General features: G+C 37.7%; 1 protein-coding gene across 1 annotated transcript; it reads left to right on the forward strand.

The window, feature by feature from the left end:
• Window positions 1-7,356: 7,356 nt before the first annotated feature.
• On the forward strand, window positions 7,357-17,620 carry LOC135111035 (methylenetetrahydrofolate reductase (NADPH)-like). The gene is made up of 14 exons (XM_064023939.1): window positions 7,357-7,512; window positions 8,786-8,939; window positions 9,272-9,443; window positions 9,798-9,901; window positions 10,375-10,509; window positions 10,676-10,857; window positions 11,754-12,076; window positions 12,572-12,727; window positions 13,273-13,369; window positions 13,760-13,891; window positions 14,179-14,277; window positions 14,809-14,982; window positions 15,882-16,004; window positions 16,597-17,620. The coding sequence occupies exons 2-14, from the start codon at window positions 8,810-8,812 to the stop codon at window positions 16,825-16,827; spliced, it is 2,058 nt and encodes a 685-aa protein (XP_063880009.1). The 5' UTR covers window positions 7,357-7,512; window positions 8,786-8,809; the 3' UTR covers window positions 16,828-17,620.
• Window positions 17,621-21,482: the final 3,862 nt, after the last annotated feature.

Here is a 21,482-nt window from a genome sequence, read left to right on the forward strand (position 1 = left end):
GACCAAATTTAACGAGGAAAGACCACGTATATCCTAAATCCTATCTTTCTGCAGTGTGCGTGATTCACCTACGGTCGTCTGCTGGTCACCCAGCTAGCCGTTCCCCTACGAAAGAGCTCAGAGCTCATAGTGACCGATCTTCGCGTAGGACCGAGACCACTGACACACCATACACCGGGACAACGAGGTCACAACCCCTCGGGTTACATCCCGTACCTACTTGCAGCTAGGTGAATAGGGGCTACACATTAAGAGGCTCGCCCACTTGCCTCGCCGCTCCCAGGATCCGAATCCGGGCCTTCTTGGTTGTGAGCCGTGTGCTAACCACTACACTAAACTACGCGGTGTGTGTGTGTGTGTGTGTGTGTCGATATTAGGTGGATTTTTGTATATGTTATTTCCTGCATTAATATAAGAAGGGCAATAAATTTGAGATAAAACAAACAACACCTATTGTAAAGCAAAGAGGAGACTGTCTCCCGCTCCGCTCCCATCAAGAGAAGACGTGAAGCCAGTGGGCGGAACTCACGATCAACAGATAGACCCAAAACATTTCGATCTCCCGTGTTGAGCAATGTGAAAGTATCACTTTTTTTTTTTCTTCTTCTTCTTTTTGCATACTAGATGAAAAAAAAAAATTTAATTTACGAAAAGTACGTTATAGTTTCCTAGATATGTAATGTTACTAATAATAATGTTATTACGCTATGTGACAAAATTTCACTTTTGTCTTGTCCTTGGCCCCAAACCATAATTTTCCAGTTATTTCCATCTAAAGAAAATAAAAGAGGTTATTTTGATCACAAGACTTTGCTTTTGTGGTTAGAACAAAGAATTTATATTTTTGCCTTATTTCATTATAGTATGAGTTACTATTGGTTTTCAAGTCAGGTAAAGACCTTTGCAAAATCTCAGTTGCTTATCTAATTGTTTTTTTTTTTTTGAAATGTTGCAAATAAGCTAAAACGATGAAAGATGAAAAATAATATAGTGTTCTAAGGATTTTTTTTTTTTTTTGATAGGATCATTCTTGAACTGACCAGATCTAGCAAGAAATTTATCATATTTAGAATTTGCTTACATTTCAGAAATCTCAAATCTTCCAGAATGTTCTACCATACACTCTTAGAATACAGTAGAAATATGTAGAAGTATCAAGAATTTTCTAGGATCTACAAGAATTTTCTGGAATGATTCAGAATATTTTAAAGTAGGTTCAAGAATATTCCAGAAAAATTGAAAACATTCTGAAACACATTCTAGAAAGACTAAGAATATTCTAGAGTACTGCTTGACAATATAAAAGTAGGGGCTTGCAGACCAACAGTCAGTTCTGTTTTGGCTGCCTGAGAAGACACATCACAAGAGGTGAAATGACATCAAAAGGCTGTAATCATTCTCCAGATGCATTCAGCTACATATGTGGTCAATTCATCAAGACAAGAGCAAAGAAGTTCTCTGTGACAGCAACTTGAAAAATGGTGAATTTTAGCTATTTTGGGGCAAAAAAAATCATTCTAAAAGCCACAGAAGCAAAGTTTGACAGGAATAATGGATGTTACCGCCCGAAGGCAGCAGAGGTTATTATTTTTAGACCCACACGATGACACGAATCGTTTATTGAATCCGGTCAAAACCTGAAGACATATATGGATAGTCAGTCATAAACAATACTCTAGGCCAATAAGTTGTGTTATATAGTCATTACAGACTAAGGTATTCTTATACAGATAGTTGCTAATATTACACAGGCAGTTGTTAAATTCACGTGTTTTGGGTCTTAGGATGATCGTCAAACAGTACGCACGCCCTTCTTGACAAGTACTCTATCTACCTTCGTCCCCTGCAGTAACGCACGTCCTACCTGCTCGGGTGTCCTCAGTAATGTGTCCCTATCGTCCTCAGTTACTGCCTGGGTCCCTACACTGCCTATCGCTATCCATTAGCGACGGGGATAAAGTCGGCCTTATCTTAGTCTCATGTCTCATGTCCTTCATCTCCTTACATGAACACTCAGGCCGTACAAGAAATTCGCTGATTAGACCTCGTCTTGGTCCTCGCTCTGATCTCCAGGTCCTTCCCTTCCTCATCAACAGCCTCGCTCGTTCAACAACCCTTCCTTGCACCCACTTGGCGGTAACAATGGACATTTTCTATTGTTTTGCAATGGAAAGAGTTGGAAAATAAGACTTGCTTGTCAAAGACAAAAATCGTCTTACATATTGTAATCGATGGTATTTATGCCAAATAAACATAATATCGAAAGAACTACACCAGTTTCCAGGAGAAATGGTAGTAAAACGCTTGGAAGAAGGATATAGGGAAGAGGCCCTCCCGCATACCGGTTTTCAGTGGAGAGTGGATGAAGCCAGTGGGCTGAACCTATTTGGTGGGCGGAGCTATGCATGGCTACCCAAAACATTAGGGAGAGTCGTGCGCAAATCCTCAGTAAGTTTTCATTTTTGCTTTAATTCCTCCATATATCATGTAATTAGTAATTATTAATATGACTGGATACAGCATAAATTTCACTTGCAAGTTTGAGAGAAAAAAGAAAAAGAAAAAAAAAGCCAAATTTGCCTTCATTGATTCTTTACACTATGAAAAGTGGATATTTACTCAAGTCTCCTCAGCAAACGTTATATGTAAATCGTGCTCATTTACCACCTACACTGAACATCTACTAAACTTTTCATCTCTGACACAGATATAGCCTTCTATGTAGAGCTTTCATGATTTACCATAAAAAAAAAAGTAGTGCACAGAAGAGGTACTTTGAGAAAAGAAAAGACCCACCTAATATTATGTGGATGGCGAGAGACAACTCGTCGCCCATTATTTATGTTTCATGATCATATATGTCATTGGTAAAGCAAGAAAGAGAAGATCAAATTGTTAAGACACCAATCATTGATGTACATTATATTGTGATAAGAGGTGGACTGACCAATGACTAAAACAAACATGAAAAACGTTACTACCACAGGCAAAACATTTCAGCCAATTCTACGAACACAAACAACAGATCCTAGACATAAAGTCACAAACTGTTTACGTAATATGCTAATATGCTACAACAACCAGTGTGGTATGCTACAGCAGCCAGTAGATTAAGTAAAAAAAAAAAAAGATAAATAAATAATGAAAATTTGTGGAAAGCTTCTTGGTGACAGTCTTTTAGGTGAATAGATGGAACATCAATATCATATAACATACTGCAAAGTTGATTTTCTCTATATTTTTCATTATATCCAAGGGAGACAATGCACAGACAACCATCTCAATATATTTACATGCATACAATAGTGAGCCTCGGTCTGGTTCCTTTGCACAAAAAAAAAAAAAAAAAGGAAATCTATTAAATCCATTTTTTTTTTTTCCTATAGAATATGCATAATAACTATTTGCTATTCTTATAATATGGTGGGCTAGGTTAGGTTAAATTGGGCGACATATTATTATCAGTGATGTATTAAGGGATGGTGATGGCAGCTGGAATGACCTCAGGGGAGGCTACCATGGGGCCATGCAAAAAGGGAACAAAATAGTAATGAATTCAAATGTTCCAATTAAAAAAAGAAAAAAAAAGTTGGTCAGGGAATCAGAGAGGCCCATGATTGCCTCACCGCCCAGGGCTCAAGACACTCTTACCCCAACACTGCTTTTGGAAAAGAATTCAAGGTTTTGCTAAGAAATTACAATGTGTTAATATTAATTATGAAGCCACAAGGAATTATATATTCCAGTAAATTTGATTACTATTTGCATGTGTAATTCATAGCCGTCAGTAAAAAAAAAAAAGTTAATATTGTGGCAGATCAGTTTGTAACATACAAACTCAGCAAGATTTATCACATAATTTAACACTTCTAATAGTTAATAGTAAGTGTTCACTGCACTTCTGATGATACATGTAGAACTCTCCATTACTTTAATTTGACTGGGTTGTATGTGGATCTCACAGAAGATGAGCTGCAAGTGAAATTCTCGAAATAACGCCATATGATCTCCCGCGTCTTTTGGCGTACTCATGATCGAACCCAGTTTTCTAACATTCCATGTGATGATTGGCCATGACTTTACAGTTTACCATTGAAATGATATCTCTCCATCGTCACTCCGCCTGGTGCACCTATAGAGCGAACAAGCAGGCATAATAGGAAAATGTTGAGGTGCGTGAGTGTCGGGATCATCGGTAACTGCAAAACGTTTGGGTTGACTTCCGAGAAGTCATTTAGAGTCAGAAGTCACTTGCAGCTCGTCTCCTGTGAGATCCACATGCAAGCAAATCGTGTGTCATATGATATTAGGTTGAAGAGCACTTATTTAGAATTACGTGTAATATATCATGTCACTGTACACTTAGAAGGCATCTAATGATTGATCTTATCAAAGACATATCAAAAGCTTTTGATTGAGTCTGGCTCAAAGCTTTGATTTCTAAACTACCCTCCTACGGCTTCTATCCTTCTCGCTGTAACTTTATTTTTTAGTTTCCTTTCTGACCGTTCTATCGTTGCTGTGGTGGACGGTCACTGTTCTTACACACACACACACACACACACACACACATATATATATATATATATATATATATAGAGAGAGAGAGAGAGAGAGAGAGAGAGAGAGAGAGAGAGAGAGAGAGAGAGAGGGGGGGGGGGTTGTGGCGTTGTGGAGGAGCTGGCCCCTCCCTCTTCCTCTATCACCGCTTTCTCCCCCGCAGCCTGAAGCATGATGCACGTGGCAGCGGCATGATATGATCACGCCTGCCATTAGTGCGGTGTTCACGTGATCCACCTATGCATTTTAGTAGCAAGCTTAGTAGCGATCCGCTGCGGTTTGCATCGCGTTAGCTTATCACTATATTTAAAGAATTGATCAGCTAACAAACGAGCTTGTGGTTTACAATTATGTATGCGTAGTTAGAAGGTACTCATAACCGTTTTGGGAGGACGATGCTTGTCGTGCTTACGCTCTTGTTCTCAAGAGGGCTATTTTAAAGGCCTTAGAGATGATCAGTCAGGTTCTCGTGGGTGTTTTTCGTAGTTTATCGTGTGAAATCTTTGTTACACTATAATTAGACTCATGAACACCACCTTGAAAACTCTACCTAATGCCATTCACTAGAGCGTTTGAAAGTATCCCGGACAAGGCGCCGAAACGAGTGATAATTGTCCAGCAGCTGCAATATTAGAGACATAGGACAGATTATTATGTACTCCAGTTACATGTTTGCCCACATATGTTAATGTATGCACGTACTGTGTAGTCTGTAACGCAATGCTTTCATAACATGTCTTCTGTAATGTTTATATTGAAATGCAGTCTTCAATACACAGCAGCATTATCAAATGGTCAATATTCATTGACATTACTTCGTACATTACATACCTGTATGAGAGGGACATAAGCTTCACCGTGATGGAGACTTGCCCAAATGATTGCCTTCCAAAATGTTAATCGAATCTGCTTCTACTCTTTTCTATCACTCTTCTTACATCACATATATATCCTTATATTTCTTCTTTGTTTGTGGTGCATTTCTTTTCATTGTGTTATTGTATGGAACTCTTTTTCCCTCATTGCTTTCTAAACATTTTCATTCCGTCCTGTATCCTCTTTCTGTTTTCTAAAATCCTCCATTATCACCTAACTAATCTCTCTGTTGTACCTATCAACACCTTGAAAACACCAAAATCCTCCACAGTATTTGCATTGATTTACATTCTTCCATTCATTATTCAGTGTCTCAGTCACTTTTCATTACATCCCCGTGCACGTGGGCCGCTCCTTGTGCTCCTTGTCACGGAGAGCTTCAGATAAGGACTTGGCTTCCTTGTTGATACTCATCACCCATGAATTTCTACATGGCTTCCCTTTGCTGCTAATACCTCTTAATGCGTCTAGGCAGCAGGTAGTGCCTCTTCTTCTTCAGTGTCCTCTTTGGACGATTCCTCAGCCTATGCCAGATAGAGTTTAGTCTCCATTCCAAAAGAGTCCGATGTCATGAGAATGATATCGTGAGAAACGGGTTTTGATCAACTTATAAATATGTTGCATTTGGTCTTGAGTTTAAGAGTGGTGGAAAGTGAGTGAACTAAATGGAAACGAAACGTTACAGTTAGGGAATTCAAGGTATTTAAGAAGAAAGTTATGCAAGCAAAGTACATCACTACTTCATTCATCACGAAAGTTATCTTATAAGACAGGCAAATTGTGTAAGGTGTCTAAGTGATCATTATAGTATCTGATAGTAAACAGTCTTTGCTCCCCGCTCATGAAATATTTTTGGCTTCAGTCGCTTGTCCTTTATACTAACCATGGAAGTCATCTGATTCGTCTCCGGTTTGCGCGGGCATTGTTACATGACGTACTTAACCTTGCCATTATCTTTAATTTTGGCAGGGGGTGTTTGAAACTCCGACCTAATTGACAAAAAATGTGTTTTTGGTATCATATGTGGATAATAATGGCAATTATAAGCGTAAACTTAGGCTAAAACTTAGTTAAAATTTACAGGCACTGATAGCGAGAGGTGTCGTCATAATATACACCCCGCCCACTCATCCTTTCCCGGCGTCGATGTGAGCTTTCCAACCAGTTCTGCATTTTTTTTTGTCACACACACACACACACACACACACACACACACACACACTGGAGGGGGAAGTGGTGTGTGGTAGAAATATTAATGACCTTAAGGAAAAGTTGGATAAAAACAGTTATGGAGACGGGACAGTACAATCTTAGCTCTTCTCCCGTATGTCACAACAGGTAAATACAACTAGGTAAATACACACCGTAACGATATTTTACTTACTATGAATGTGGATTTTCTTTACATGACAATATAATTTTGGGAAAACGATTCTACTCGTAGGAAATTCAGGAAGAGTAATGTCAATGGATGATAACAGCACTGTACTCGTGCGTGGAAAATTACTAGTATTCGTGAAATTACCTAGATTCATTGTTCTTTTTCGCATATCTAGTGATCTTAATCCCACTGCTTCTTGAAAATTTCACCCAGTGTCATAGCGTGCACTTCAAACCATTTATTTTGTGGCATTAGAGATATTCCCTTGGTTTTGTTTTCATATGCATGTGCATGTATTTGGTTGTGAAGAGGTGTCAATTAAATTAATTTAGCTTCGTGTCATTTGTTTCAAAAGTCTGTCCTCCGCTTCAAAAGTCTGTCCTCCACTGGCATTTCTTTCTAAATATCTCTGGATGCTGAAGGAATCTTATGGGGAATATAGTAAATAAGTACATATAGGCAGTTCATTAACTCCTTCAAACAAATATAATAATAAATCATAGCATGTGGTGTATGGCAACTACTGAGTGTGGTGTAGTGTGTAAATAGCCGCGGCGAGTGTCAGTCAGCCTCACTTTCCTACCACTGGCAAAGGCACAAGGAGCGGCGATACTCCCCAGCGACTTTGTGACTGAACAGTGAAGTGACTCGGTGATCCCATCGCATCCCACCTCGGGTGTACCTTCATGTTAAGAGTGAGTCACCACCAAAAACTCGCACTTACCGAGGAAGTATATACAGTTGTCATAGATGTCAGGCTCCAGGGTGTAGTGTGAAGGATGTGTGAATCGAGCTGGCTGTCAGAGGATAGTTATAATTCGAGGTATCCCAGATTTTGGTGTCCGCAGTGTGTTCCTTGGCTTACTGTTAGTGGTAGATAAGAGGCTTGAGGATTGTGTTCTTGGTGCTTTCCTCCTCATGAAGGCTTCTCACATACCTCGAGAATGATATGCGAGTTGTCTTGCCTCTGTTGGTTGATTTTGACCTTTCAAATACTGTTCTGAGATGTAGAGACAAAGGATGTTTCATAGGTGATGGATCCGGTATAGCTGTTTAAAATAAACATGATCCACACTGCAGCATCCTCCACGATAAGTCCGGAGATAAGTGCTGCTATAAGTATTTAATTCCCTTGTCTCTACTTGTCATAAAGATTTTGTCAATGACAAATTTCAATTCATTGAGTCACATAATGGTTACAGTTGGTAAGTGGTGTGTAATGTCATAATCTAAGAAGAAACTTAAAACCTTGTTGTGGCTGGAGCTTCAAGGGCTATCAGATTTATCTTGCTGACATCTAATATAGTCCCAGTCCCACCAATGTTCAAGATGTTGTACCTCATATCTCCATGTAGGGGTTCAGTCCCTAATGAGGGTGCCTTTCATAGTTAGGTTTAGCCTTCCTTCAGATAAATTTCTCAGCATTTTCATGATGTTCCTCAGAGAGAGCATGGCAAAAGGAGAAATAGTCAATTATATGATGAAGTAGCTTAGAAAACATAGAGGTATGTTAAAGATGTACTGCCTTTTGTTTGAAGATACATATTGTCCCCTCCATCTTGAGTAATCAGTAGAAACACTGAGAAATTTATCTGAAGATGGGATAAATTGGGCATGAGAGACCTTTACTGTGAACTGAACTTCTGACATTATGACCATAACAATTGTCAAGTACCAAGGTAATTTTTGGCTTTGTACTCCTGGTCACTGCAGATTATCAAGCTCATTAAATGAAGCAGTTTTTTTTTAAGAGACTTGATATATGAGGGTTATTACTGGTGAGAGAAATTTTGAAAGGGAGAACACCTTGTGCCTTGCTTGAATCATGGATATGGAGAATTATATAATGAAGACTTAAATCAGAGGAAGATAGAATGCTACATTACAATAAGTGGTGATACATCTTAGGAGGGGAAAGAGTTTTTGTAATGATAATAGAAATTTAAATTGATACACTATCAATTACAGGTGTGAAAGAAGAAGATTAACACCATGGTGAAAGAAGAGGTAGCAGACCAGCTGCTGGCAATGGCATCATCACATCTCTCACCAAAAGACTCTTCCATAGCCTTGCCTATCCTTAAGGAGATCCTAATACAGAGGGAGAATGCCAGATCATCAGGTACAGTCAGGAAAACAAAATGATTCTACTGTTTCTTCAAAGTATTTGGTATACATGCCAGTTGCATGGGTTTAAAGAGTGTTATCACAATCAGGCATACCAATAATTTCAAACTTACTAGTCATGAATGAATAATTTTTACATCCATCATGACAAAGAATTTTATGGTGACACTAAAGAGTATAGTACTTCAGGAACTTTGTATTTCAAATATATTTTTTTACATGGACATTTATGTGAGGTGAAGACTACATTTTTAAAGTGCTTGTTATATTTTATTATTTCAGTCACTTAATACATATAAATACATATTTTGCTCTTGCACATCACAGACCATATAAGTCCAGAAGATGAAAGTCATCTCATACATGAGCCAGAGTACCTTTCTGGCTACCACAATCTTAAGGAAAAGATTCAAAGTAGAATTGAGTCCAAGGACAAGTTCTTTTCTCTGGAATTCTTCCCACCAAGGACGAAAGGAGGTGCAGTCAACCTTTTGGCTAGGTAAGGAAATTCTAAAAAGATATAATCTATAATCCTTGAAAGGTGGATGATTTGCTTGTACATGTAACTGTAGGTTGGCTTAAATCTTTGTAATTTGTGGTTTCTGTTAATGTGCACTGTTAATGTCCATGAAACAGAAGAAAGATCATTTACCAGCTGCCTTCTATTGAGCCACTGCTTTGTGGATGCACATTTTTCCATCTTATTGAATTGGTATTGAACATACTTATATTCCATTTCTTCCCTTGTATCTGGTCCCTTGATGATAATTGTGACAAATAACTTGAATTGTTGGTGATTGTGGTGATTATTTTATGATTTGTAGTGAACATAATCTGTCATGTTCCTTTAAAGGTTTGACCGCATGCGTGAGGGTGACCCATTGTTCTGTGATGTCACCTGGCATCCAGCAGGCAACCCTGGTGGAGATACAGAGACCTCCTCTTTAACTATAGCAGGTGTGGACTTGTCTTTTTCAATGTCAGTCTTCTTCACCCTATAGTACGAGATATACAAAAAGGAAGAAAATAATAAATAAAAACTTCAACTATCCTCCATACTCTGTTTATTAGGTGACCATTTTTGTCTCTCTATATTTTGTGGTAGCCTAAGTGTAAGTGGCTAATAAAATACCATCCACTTTTGAAGGAGGTGATGACTTGAGTAATCATAATGATGTGTTAAATTGAAAATTTATTAAAGCTAAGTAATTTCTTTTACCATTTTGATGCAATGTACATTATGAACTTTTCATGTTACTTCTTTATTTTATCTCAGACATGTATGTAACATTGATGAGAATGAACATGACCCTTCTAAAGGTTTGATCGTAAAAACAGACCCATAATATCACAATCAGTTCCTTTTGAGTATCTGCTGCCTACCATTGTAGTAGAAAGTGAAAATGTATGCTTTCTTAATTAATCCTCAGGTGCTGCCCTCAACTACTGTGGTCTAGAAACAATGCTGCATATGACATGCTGCAGCATGACTAAAAGTGAGATCTCCCACCACCTACAGCGAGCAAAAGAAGTTGGTATTCGCAATATTTTGGCATTGAGAGGGGGTGAGAATTTAATTTTTTCCAGTTATTGAAATCAAAATATTTTATAAATATTGTCTGGTGGTTGGTTCATTTTTGAGGCTAAACATGTGAAAAATAGGTTGGATAAAAACTGTTTGTAATGGAAAGTGTATATATGTATTGCATTAAGTGAAATCTTTCTTCTCAGATCCTCCAATTGGTCATGATGACTGGGTGGCTCCAGAAAATGGGTTCAGTTATGCTGCAGACCTGATCAGGCACATAAGGAAAGAGTTTGGCCAATATTTTGTACTTTGTGTTGCTGGCTATCCCAATGGACACCCAGAAGCAGTATCTTATGAGGATGATCTCCACCACCTCAAAGAAAAGGTAATTGATTATGTTTAATTATATGTTCTCAAAAGAGATGAGCTGTTGTCATAGCTGGGTGTGATAAAAATAATTTATCACAACTAATAAATTGACAGTGATAATCTTAATGGCAATAACCAATAATCGATAGCCAGTGATAAATTTATTGCCTGATAACCAATAAATTAATAAATCAATAAATCCAGTTCTGATAACGATATTGATGTTTTAAATAAAAAAAATTGATAAATTCAAATCTTTATTTTCACCTTTATCTCGGAAAACTTTAAAAATCTTAGAAAAAAAATTCAAATTTAATGTTTATCCTTTCTCTTCTTTAATGAAAAGTACTGTTTTAAGTAAAATAACTACATTTCATTTTGAAAAATAAAAATTTCAACATGTTCATGTTCCAAAAACTAAAATGATCAATTATTACTAGTTTGGAACCAAAAGTATTGGTGATACCGATGAATCAGTAATGCAAAAAAAATAATTATTGGATAACTGATGACACCCACCTATAGCTGTTGTAAGAGAGAACGAAAGTCTTTGATCATGAGAGAAGAGGAAAGATGGTGATTCTCAACTTTACATTCAAAAGTAAACACTAATGTAAACTGATTTTTAATACAGCAGTTAAAGGATCACAATACCTTTTGGTACAAGAAAACCCATATTTAGGAAAGTAATGCTTTACATAATCAATAGATTGTGGGTCATTCATAATACCACACTTAATTTGCATCTCTGAAGCTGACAGGGTTCCACAACTAGAATTTTATCAGAGTAAATTAAGACATATTTGCTATAATTCTTTTCATTCAGGTAAATATAATATTGTTAGTAGCCTAATAAAGTCTTTAATTCCATCTTGATTTTACATTTACAGAAAAATATAATAACTCTTTCAGGTGGATGCTGGTGCTGATTTCATCATCACTCAGCTCTTTTTCAAAGCTCAGACTTTCATAAAATTTGTGACTGACTGTAGAGCCATTGGCATAGAATGCCCTATCCTACCTGGCATCATGCCCATTCAGAGTTATGATTCCTTACGACACATTGTGAAGCTCTCTAAGCTGGATGTCCCTCAAGATATCATTGATGCTGTGACCCCTCTGAAGGGCAATGATGAAGCTATCAGAAACTATGGCATCCATCAGACCACTACCCTCATCAAAGAGCTTTTTAATGCAGACATGGCACCTGGAATTCATTTTTACACCCTCAACAGGTGAGATGTCAAAATATTTGTCTTCTACCACATATTTTCTTTATGGTAGCAAAAGAAACTTGTAGAATAGCATGTATAATATTTTGTTATTTTTTGATAAGAAAAGACATTGATTTTATTAATTTTTACAAATTTCCTCTGCTCCTTCAAAGTATATTAGTGTTGAGAGACAATATATTCTGCAAAATGAGTTAAGATGTATGAAATTTAGTTTCTCACGATATCTATCTTTAAATTGCACATTGTTTTGCATTATGACTGCATTCTGTATTTTCTTTAAATGAGGTAATGCTAGCCTGCAAGGCTTGGACAGATATTATGGTTTACTCTTTTTTTTTCTTTCTTTCCAAGTTAATGATTTTCTTATCCATTCAGTATTAATACAAATAAATTAATTCAGTGTTGATAATAATACTGCATTCAACTTACAGAGAAGTTTATAGCAATATTAAACTGAACAACTGATAGTTGTTGATAGTAATATCCAACTTACAGAGAAGTGGCCACAACAGCCATTCTCAAGCAGCTTGGTCTTTGGTCTGCAACACCCCGCCGACCTCTGCCCTGGAAGATGGCTGCCAATCACAAGCGTAGTGGAGAGGATGTTCGGCCAATATTCTGGGCCTCTCGACCTAAGGCTTATGTATTTAGGTGAGTTTTTATTTTATTTTATTTATTTGATTTTCATTTATGTGTGTGTTAAGATGGTTTAGGCATGTCAAGAGAATGGAGGATAGAAAATTAGTAGAGAATAATGAGGTCAAGTGTGTGCAATAAAAGGTTAGGAGGAAGCCCATGATTGTAGTGGATGAACCATGTGAAGAGAGTGCTGAATGAGAAAGGAATAACTGTGCAGCAAGCAAGAATGATTATTCATGGTAAGAGATGAATGGAGAGCAACAGTGGTCAGTGCGTGAAGATGATGCTGTCCTATCGACCTCTGGGATGTGTTGTGGCCAGACTGGTGGGGCCCATTGGACACAGTAAGAGTGCAGGACTTTCTGTAGAAAGAATCCTGCATTTGCTGTGGTCTAAGGTTTGGAGTAAGTGCAGGGTAGAGAATGGTCAGCAATGTAAAATTGGAATTCTTTCATGAATTATGGTATATATGAAGATATATTTCACATCTTTTCTGTGATGAAAGGTTGTATGTTAGTTTCATGCTGCTTACATAATGGATCCTGAATGGTCAACAGAACACAGCACTGGGATGAATTTCCCAATGGAAGATGGGGCAGCTCCGAATCTCCTGCTTTTGGTGAACTTAAGGACTATTACCTGTTTTACTTAAAAGTAAGAAAAATGCTTTTGTTATGGAATACTGATGTGGCTTGATATGTTATAAAATATCAGTTTACTTATTTTATAATGTTCATAGTAGGATTTTATATAAAAGGCAACTTAAAAGAGATGGGACAATGAGGCAAGGAATCACATTTTTCTGTAAGTTTGCTCCTACTATTAAACAAGGAATAGTGTAAACAACTTGCCTTGGTTGCCCTCTGTACTGTGGATGTCAGCCAGCTATATAGGTAGATGATGGTTTTAGTCTTGAAAGTAATTTTTTAAAACTTAATGTGTACTGTAAAGATTTTCTTGATTGGATCACTGTTGTTGATAGTCTTACTTAGATATTATATATTCAGATAGGTATTTTATATGTTCATATTGTTCCTCTTACAGAGCACAAGCACCAAAGAAGAGCTGTTGAATATGTGGGGTGAGAGATTGGAGAGTGAACAAGATGTGTGGGATGTATTTCACGCATATCTCACGGGCTCATGCAACCCCAAGACTGGCAAGAAAGTTACAAAGGTAAGTTATCATTTACAGGAGTGATAAAACTTACTCTATCTTTATATAATTTGTAGTGTGAAGGAAAATAAGAGAAGCCTTATAATTAACTTATATTTTCTGCTATGGCAGATGTACCTTCTCATTTCATAGGGGACCTTCCAATGACTTGGAAAAATCCCTTGTGGGATACATCATAATATGTAATTTTTTTTTAGGGTTAATTTTATTTCTTATTTTTAGCACTCTCCATCTTCTTTCCATCTTAAGTCTTTTTGTGAATGAGTCTGTGATTGCCTTGCTTTCAGGTTCCATGGAATGATGATGAACTCAGTGCAGAGACAGCATTACTGACAGAAAAACTGGCAAATTTTAACAAACGAGGAGTTCTCACTATTAACTCTCAGGTGAGCTGTAGAACTTCAAAAAACATGGAGACAGTGTTTTTCATAAACATTAGTTATATTTGGCAATCAGTTCTGTCCAATCCACTCATTATGGAAAAGTTACCAGGATGTAAAAGATTTTGATGGAATCAGATAGGAAGTCAGAGGAAGAATGATTGTACTGCGATATTTTTGTATATACAGTAGGAATGTGCACATGCTGATTGACTGGTGCAAGCATACACTTGTCAGTTGTGAACATGCTGAATGTAGAACATTAGCTGCATGTGTGTGACTAATGTAAACAAATATTTTCAATCTGAGACAGACCAAAGTTGCACACTGTATCTACAAGGAAATAAGGAGATTATAAACTGGCTATAAATTTAGTTTAGATTTGTTCATTATACCAAACTGGTTTTCTGTTGTTCCATGTTCTTATAACAGTGCAGTAGAATCATAAAGGTATCCTGATGAATTTAAATATGCTCATGATGATACTGAATATAGCCTTAGCAATGCTGAAATTTTACCTTGCATTTTTCCCAACAGCCTAATGTTAATGGAGCCAGCAGTGAGGACCCAGTGGTGGGTTGGGGCATGCCAGGGGGTTATGTGTACCAAAAAGCCTACCTTGAGTTTTTCACCAGCAAGGATAATGTTGATGCTCTTCTCAATGTTATGCCTCTCTTCCCCCGTATCAACTACCATATCATCAATCGTGCTGTGAGTATTCTTCACTAAAACATCAAGTGACGAGATTATATATTAACCTGAGATATAAAAATACATGTCAGAACAACACTCTTGACAGGGCTCACATTTTTTTCTTCATGAGAAGGAGTTTGATCAAGAACTAAAGATAAGATTTAAGGGAAAAGAAAAGATTATAGTATGAAAATTGTCAACCAAAAAAATATAGTAATGGCCACCATTTATAATTTGCAAGCCCAAAATGTTCTGGTGAGGTTCTGAAATCAAGTCTCATGCCAGGTTTCTCACTTGACCTGCAAAGCAAGTGTCAAAACATATTGTAGTACTGATTTGCATATAATATAAGCAAGCATCACAAAGTTGTGCTTCAAAATCATAAGGTGAATTGCTTCAATTCACCTATTGTATAAAGGATAATTAACCTAAATAAAGAAAAAATCAGAATGAAGTACAATTTTTCTCTCAGAAATAAATGATTAGTGGCTTGCTTTATCTCAGTATTCCCTAAATAGATAATAATAAATAAACAAATTGAATAATGAAAATAAATTTCCTCAAATAATACTATCTTTTGTATTAATTTATTATTTATTTATTAATTTTTGTGGATGTGGTTTTATCTTTAAATTTGTATGCAACTGTGTGTGATAAGATATTAAATACACTATTAGAAAATATTACCTATTTTTATTGAGATTGTTTTCTGGGATGCTTGCTTGTGTTCATTGATGAGTATTGTTGGTCTGTAAATGCAAAACCTCTTTGGTTTGTGGTGTGTTTAATAACTGTATATGGCATACAATATAATGTAATATGAAAGCATATTTCAACATTGTTATATATATAAATTTATGATGTACCTGTTACTTAATCATCAATATCTGCACTGCATTTCTGAATTGCATCCACAGGGCACGGAAGATTTCAGCAATTGTCATAAGCACCGGTCAACTGCTGTCACATGGGGTGCATTTCCTGGGACAGAGATAATTCAGCCCACAGTTGTGGATCCTGTCAGCTTCAGAGCATGGAAGGTACTGTTTTGATTGTGGGAAGCTACAATGATTAAATTTAGCTTACAGATTAATTAAAAAGGAAAATGTTAATAGTCATATCACATGAGTGTGAGGAAGCATATATTTGAGGAAAATGAAGGACAAGATGGAAAGATGAGAATTGAAAATCACAGAATTAAAGTGAATAAATTAAGAGCAGAGTTATAGAAAGCATTTGTCTTGTAGTGGATTACTAATGGCTAGTTTTGATAATGAAGCAATTTGTGCTTTCAGTGAGGTCTTAAAAAGGAATCTCAATGAGCACTTTTTGCCTTAATATCCCAGATTTTGAACACTAAATTAGAATATATAATAAAGAAATTCCTATATGTACAACAGTCATATAAAAGTGCAACTAGCTTTCAATATTAACATGTAATTTTAGATTATGATGTAAAAATAATGAGATACAGCAGTGATGTGATGACAAAATGCTGTACAGAAATATATATGCTCACTCATTGGCAAATTTTGGGCATGTGTACTATCTTACCTGTGAATATAGAACATAATGACAACTAACTTCATAAGTTAAACACCAACTGACCTATATTAATTTTCATTTCACCAGGATGAAGCATTTGGTCTTTGGGAGGAGCAGTGGGGTAAGTTGTATGCAGAGAACAGCAAATCAAGGGAGATTATCCAGCATATCACGACCAACTACTACCTAGTTAACTTAGTGGACAATGACTACCCGAAGGAGCCCTGCCTATGGGATGTGCTAGAGTCCATGTTTACTTGGAGGACACTGCGACAGGAAAATGTATTGGGGCTATCAGATTCACTGCCTCAATGTTGATCTTATGGAGTGATAGCAGATCTGTTTCCTTGTTGTAGTTTGTACAGCAAACAGAGCACAAAGTGAATTTTGTCACTGCCTTGTTTTATGAAGGATGAAGATACAAATACTAAAGATCTCATAAGATGTAGATAGGAACAGCCAGACTCATCAAGTGTGATTTACATATAGTTCATATACTCATATTTTTTTACATGGTGATTGGCTGCATTTTTTAAAGGTAACAATAGTAAATATAAACCTGTAATTTATATATTTTTGTGTAGTAGAGGTAGATGTTTAGTTATTTTATGTATAAAATAAGGTGTCTTCTTCAGTTCTCATAAGGAGTTAGATTTTTAGCTCCTTGGAGCTCCGCCCACTAGACCACTGAAGAACAGACCAGCAGAGTTGCCTGGCATGCTGCCCAAAGAAGAAGTGTCTTACAGTTCATTAGTGATGTGTCCCACACAGAGACTGCAGTAGCCTTAACCACTCACTCCTTGAAGTATATGGTATTCAGAACTGAATAGCTGGTCTTCGAGGCCTTGTGATATTGTCGATCAAATAAAAGTAATCATATAGGGCTGATCATTGCTTCTTTTCTGATTGAAGGAAAGAGACATGCAGACACATTGGTTATTCTTGTTTAGTGGTTGTTCCATCTAAAGAATAGGCATATAGTAGTATGCTGTAATCTGGTTAAGACATTCCAGGTTAAAATGATGCCTGATGTTGGCCAAATATGATTAGTAAAACCTGCTGCATGATACTGTACATATGGCAGTTTTGAAATGAAAGATCAGAGCGTCTCTTTGCTGGTATTTTTATACTATTTCCACATTTTGGGTGTGTTCCATCTCTTAGGTATCCCTATTGATTATCCTAGTCATCTAGATAGACTGCAGGTATTATAATATAAAATATGGTCTATTTTAGCACTTATGGAGTAAGGGGAACTTCTTAATGTAGGAGGGCAATAAAATCAAATTAGAAAAAAAGGCCCACCGAGATGCCAGTCCCTGAATAGGATCCAAAGCGGTAGTAAAAAAATGGAAGGATAAGTATCTTGAAACCTCCCTCTTGAAGGAATTCGAGTTATAAGAAGGTGGAAATACAGAAGCAGGCAGGGAGTTCCAGAGTTTACCAGAGAAAGGGATGAATGACTGAGAATACTGTTAACTCCTGCATTAGAGAGGTGGACAGAATAGGAGTGAGAAAAAGAAGAAAGTCTTGTGCAGTGAGGCTGTGGGAGGAGGGGAGGCATTTTTTTTTTTTTTTTTTTATGAAGGAAGGACACTGGCCAAGGGCAACAAAAATCTAATAAAAAAAAAATGCCCATTGAAATGCCAGTCCCATAAAAGGGTCAAAGCAGTGGTCAAAAATTGGTGGATAAGTGTCTTGAAACCTCCCTCTTGAAGGAATTCAAGTCATAGGAAGGTGGAAATACAGAAGCAGGCAGGGAGTTCCAGAGTTTACCAGAGAAAGGGATGAATGATTGAGAATACTGGTTAACTCTTGCGTTAGAGAGGTGGACAGAATAGGGGTGAGAGAAAGAAGAAAGTCTTGTGCAGCGAGGCCGTGGAAGGAGGGGAGGCATGCAGTTAGCAAGATCAGAAGAGCAGTTAGAATGAAAATAGTGGTAGAAGATAGCAAGAGATACAACATTGTGGCGATGAGAAAGAGACTGAAGACAGTCAGTCAGAGGAGAGGAGTTGATAAGACAAAAAGCTTTTGATTCCACCCTGTCTAGAAGAGTGGTATGAGTGGAACCCCCTAGACATGTGAAGCATACTCCATACATGGATGGATAAGGTCCCTGTACAGAATTAACAACTGGAAGGGTGAGAAAACTGGTGGAGGCATCTCAGAACACCTAACTTCATAAAAGCTGTTTTAGCTAGAGATGAGATGTGAAGTTTCCAGTCTAGATTATAAGTAAAGGACAGACTTAGGATGTTCAGTGTAGAAGAGGGGGACAGTTGAGTGTCATCGAAGAAGAGGGTATAGTTGATAGATGAGGCATTGAGGCATTGAACAATACTAAGTTTGCTCTGCCCCAATCAGAAATTTCAGAGAGATCAGAAGTCAGGCATTCTGTGGCTTCCCTGCATGAACTGTTTACTTCCTGAAGGATTGGACATCAACAAAAAGATGTGAAAAGTGTAGGGTGGTATCATCAGCATAGGAGTGGATAGGACAAGAAGTTTGGTTTAGAAGATCAATGATGAATAATTGGAAGAGTGGGTGACAGGACAGAACCCTGAGGAACACCACTATTAATAGATTTAGAGAAAGTGACCATCTACCACAGCAGTAATAGAATGGTCAGAAAGGAAACTTGAAGTGAAGTTACAAAGAGAAGGATAGAAGCTGTAGGAGGGTAGTTTGGAAATCAAAGCTTTGAGGCAGACTCTTAAAAGCTTTTGATATGTCTAAGGCAACAGCAAAAGTTTCACCAAAATCTCTAAAAGAGGATGATCAAGACTCGGTAAGGAAAGCCAGATCACCAGTAGAGCGGCCTTCACAGAACAATTACTGGTGATCAGATAGAAGGTTATGAAGTGATAGATGTTTAAGAATCTCCCTGTTAAGGATAGATTCAAAAACTTTAGATAGGCAGGAAATTAAAGCAATAGGACGGTAGTATGAGGGATTAGAACTGTCATCCATTTTAGGAACAGGCTGAATGTAGAAAAACTTCCAGCAAGAAGGAAAGGTAGATGTTGACAGAGCTGAGTTTGATGAAGCAAGGTGTAAGCACAGAGGCACAGTTTCAGAGAACAATAGGAAGGACCCTGTCAGGTTCTTAAGCCTTCCGAGGGTTTAGGCCAACAAGGGGATGGAAAACATCATTGTGAAAAATTTTAGTAGGTAGCATAAAGTAATCAGAGGGTGAAGGAGAGGGAGGAACAAGCCCTGAATTATCCAAGGTAGCATTTTTAGCAAGGTTTGAGAAAAGAGTTCAGCTTTAGAGATAGATGTGATAGCAGTGTTGCCATCTGTTTGAAATAAAGGAGGGAAAGAAGAAGCAATTATTGGAGATGTTTTTGGCTAGGTGCCAGAAGTCACGAGGGGAGTTGGATCTTGAAAGATTTTGACACTTTCTATTGATGAAGATGTTTTTGGCTACTTGAGAAGACTTGGCATGGTTCTGGGCAGAAATGTAAAGCACATGAGATTATGGTGATGGAAGGCTCAAGTACCTTTTGTGGGCCACCTCTCTATCATGTGTAGCACAAGAACAGGCTGTGTTAAACCAAGGTTTGGAAGGTTTAGGTTGAGAGAAAGAGTGAGGAATGTACACCTCCATGTCAGACACTATCACCTCTGTCATGTGCTTGGCTCACAGAGACAGGTCTCTGACACAGAAGCAGAAGTCATTCCAAGGAAAATCATAAAAATACCTCCTAACAGGCAAAGCACCAGAGGCACCTCTGCTTAGGGGGATCCTGAGGAGGGATTGGAGTGACAAGACAAAATACAGATATGAGATTGTGATCGGAGGAGTCCAATGGAGAAGATAGGGTAACAGCATAAGCAGAAGGATTAGAGGTTAAGAACAAGACAGTCAAGAATACAAGTAGGGTGTTGCACCAATTACTCTAGGTCGTGGAGGATAGCAAAGTTAAAAGCTAATCCACCAGGATGGTCAGTGAAGGAAAGGGAAAGCCAAAGCTGGTGGTGAACATTGAAGTCTCCAAGAATGGAGATCTCTGCAAAAGGGAAGAGAATCAGAATGTGCTCCATTTTAGAAGTTAAGAAGTCAAAGAATTTCATATAGTCAGAGGAGTTAGGTGAGAGGTATACAGCACAGATAAATTTAGTTTGAGAGTGACTCTATAGTCATAGCCAGATGGTGGAAAACTCAGAAGATTCAAGAGCGTGAGCACGAGAGCAGGATAAGTTGTTGCGCACATAGATGCAACATCCAGCTTTGGATTGAAAATGAGGATAAAGAAAGTAGGAGGGAACAGAAAAGGTACTATTATCAGTTGACTCAGACATCTGTGTTTCAGTGAGGAAAAGAAAATGAGGCTTAGTGAAGGAGAGGTGGTGTTCTACAGATTGAAAATTAGATCCAAGACCACAAATGTTGCAGAAGTTAATGAATTAAAAATTGAGATGGGTGTCAAAACACTTAGGGTTGATACTAGAAGAGTCCATCCTGGGGATATTTATGGTCCCCTCCCCAGATGGGGACTCCAAGGCTGATGTAGGAGTTGCTGTGATGTAGGTAGCACGTCTAGCAGCCGTTCAGATCACAAGTCATTCAAAGAGGCGAGAGTGAAATCCTTTGCCCTGGTCCTCAGATTCCACCATGTTAAAGGAATGTTCTATCCTGTGTATCACTTCAGACCTGTCCTACTTCATCACCTTTGCAAATACAAGCCACTCTGCAGAGTATTTTAGTGTGAATTGGTTGTATCATTCATGACCTCACACTGCACTATGGCATTGTACCAAAACACAATGACGTGTTGGAAGTCATGGCCCAAGACAGGAAGGCCATTCAGACACTTTTACCTGCCCTGCCAGAATGCCACATGCCACTGGAAGGCTTGACTGTTCCACATTCATTATAAGCAAATGTTACTATTCACTTGATTTGAAACAATTCACACTACAGTATTAATAATTGTTTCCACTCATGACTGACTTATATGCAGATAATT

This window comes from Scylla paramamosain, chromosome 21, assembly GCF_035594125.1.
Source record: "Scylla paramamosain isolate STU-SP2022 chromosome 21, ASM3559412v1, whole genome shotgun sequence".
Classification (NCBI taxonomy): domain Eukaryota; kingdom Metazoa; phylum Arthropoda; class Malacostraca; order Decapoda; family Portunidae; genus Scylla; species Scylla paramamosain.

Bases quoted from the DNA above. Each gene is read 5' to 3' on its own strand.
- LOC135111035 (XM_064023939.1), top strand. From the start codon at position 8,810: ATGGTGAAAGAAGAGGTAGCAGACCAGCTGCTGGCAATGGCATCATCA. The intron at 13,370-13,759 runs GTAAGAAAAATG...TTCCTCTTACAG, and splicing joins ATTACCTGTTTTACTTAAAA to AGCACAAGCACCAAAGAAGA. The intron at 14,278-14,808 runs GTGAGCTGTAGA...TTTTCCCAACAG, and splicing joins TTCTCACTATTAACTCTCAG to CCTAATGTTAATGGAGCCAG.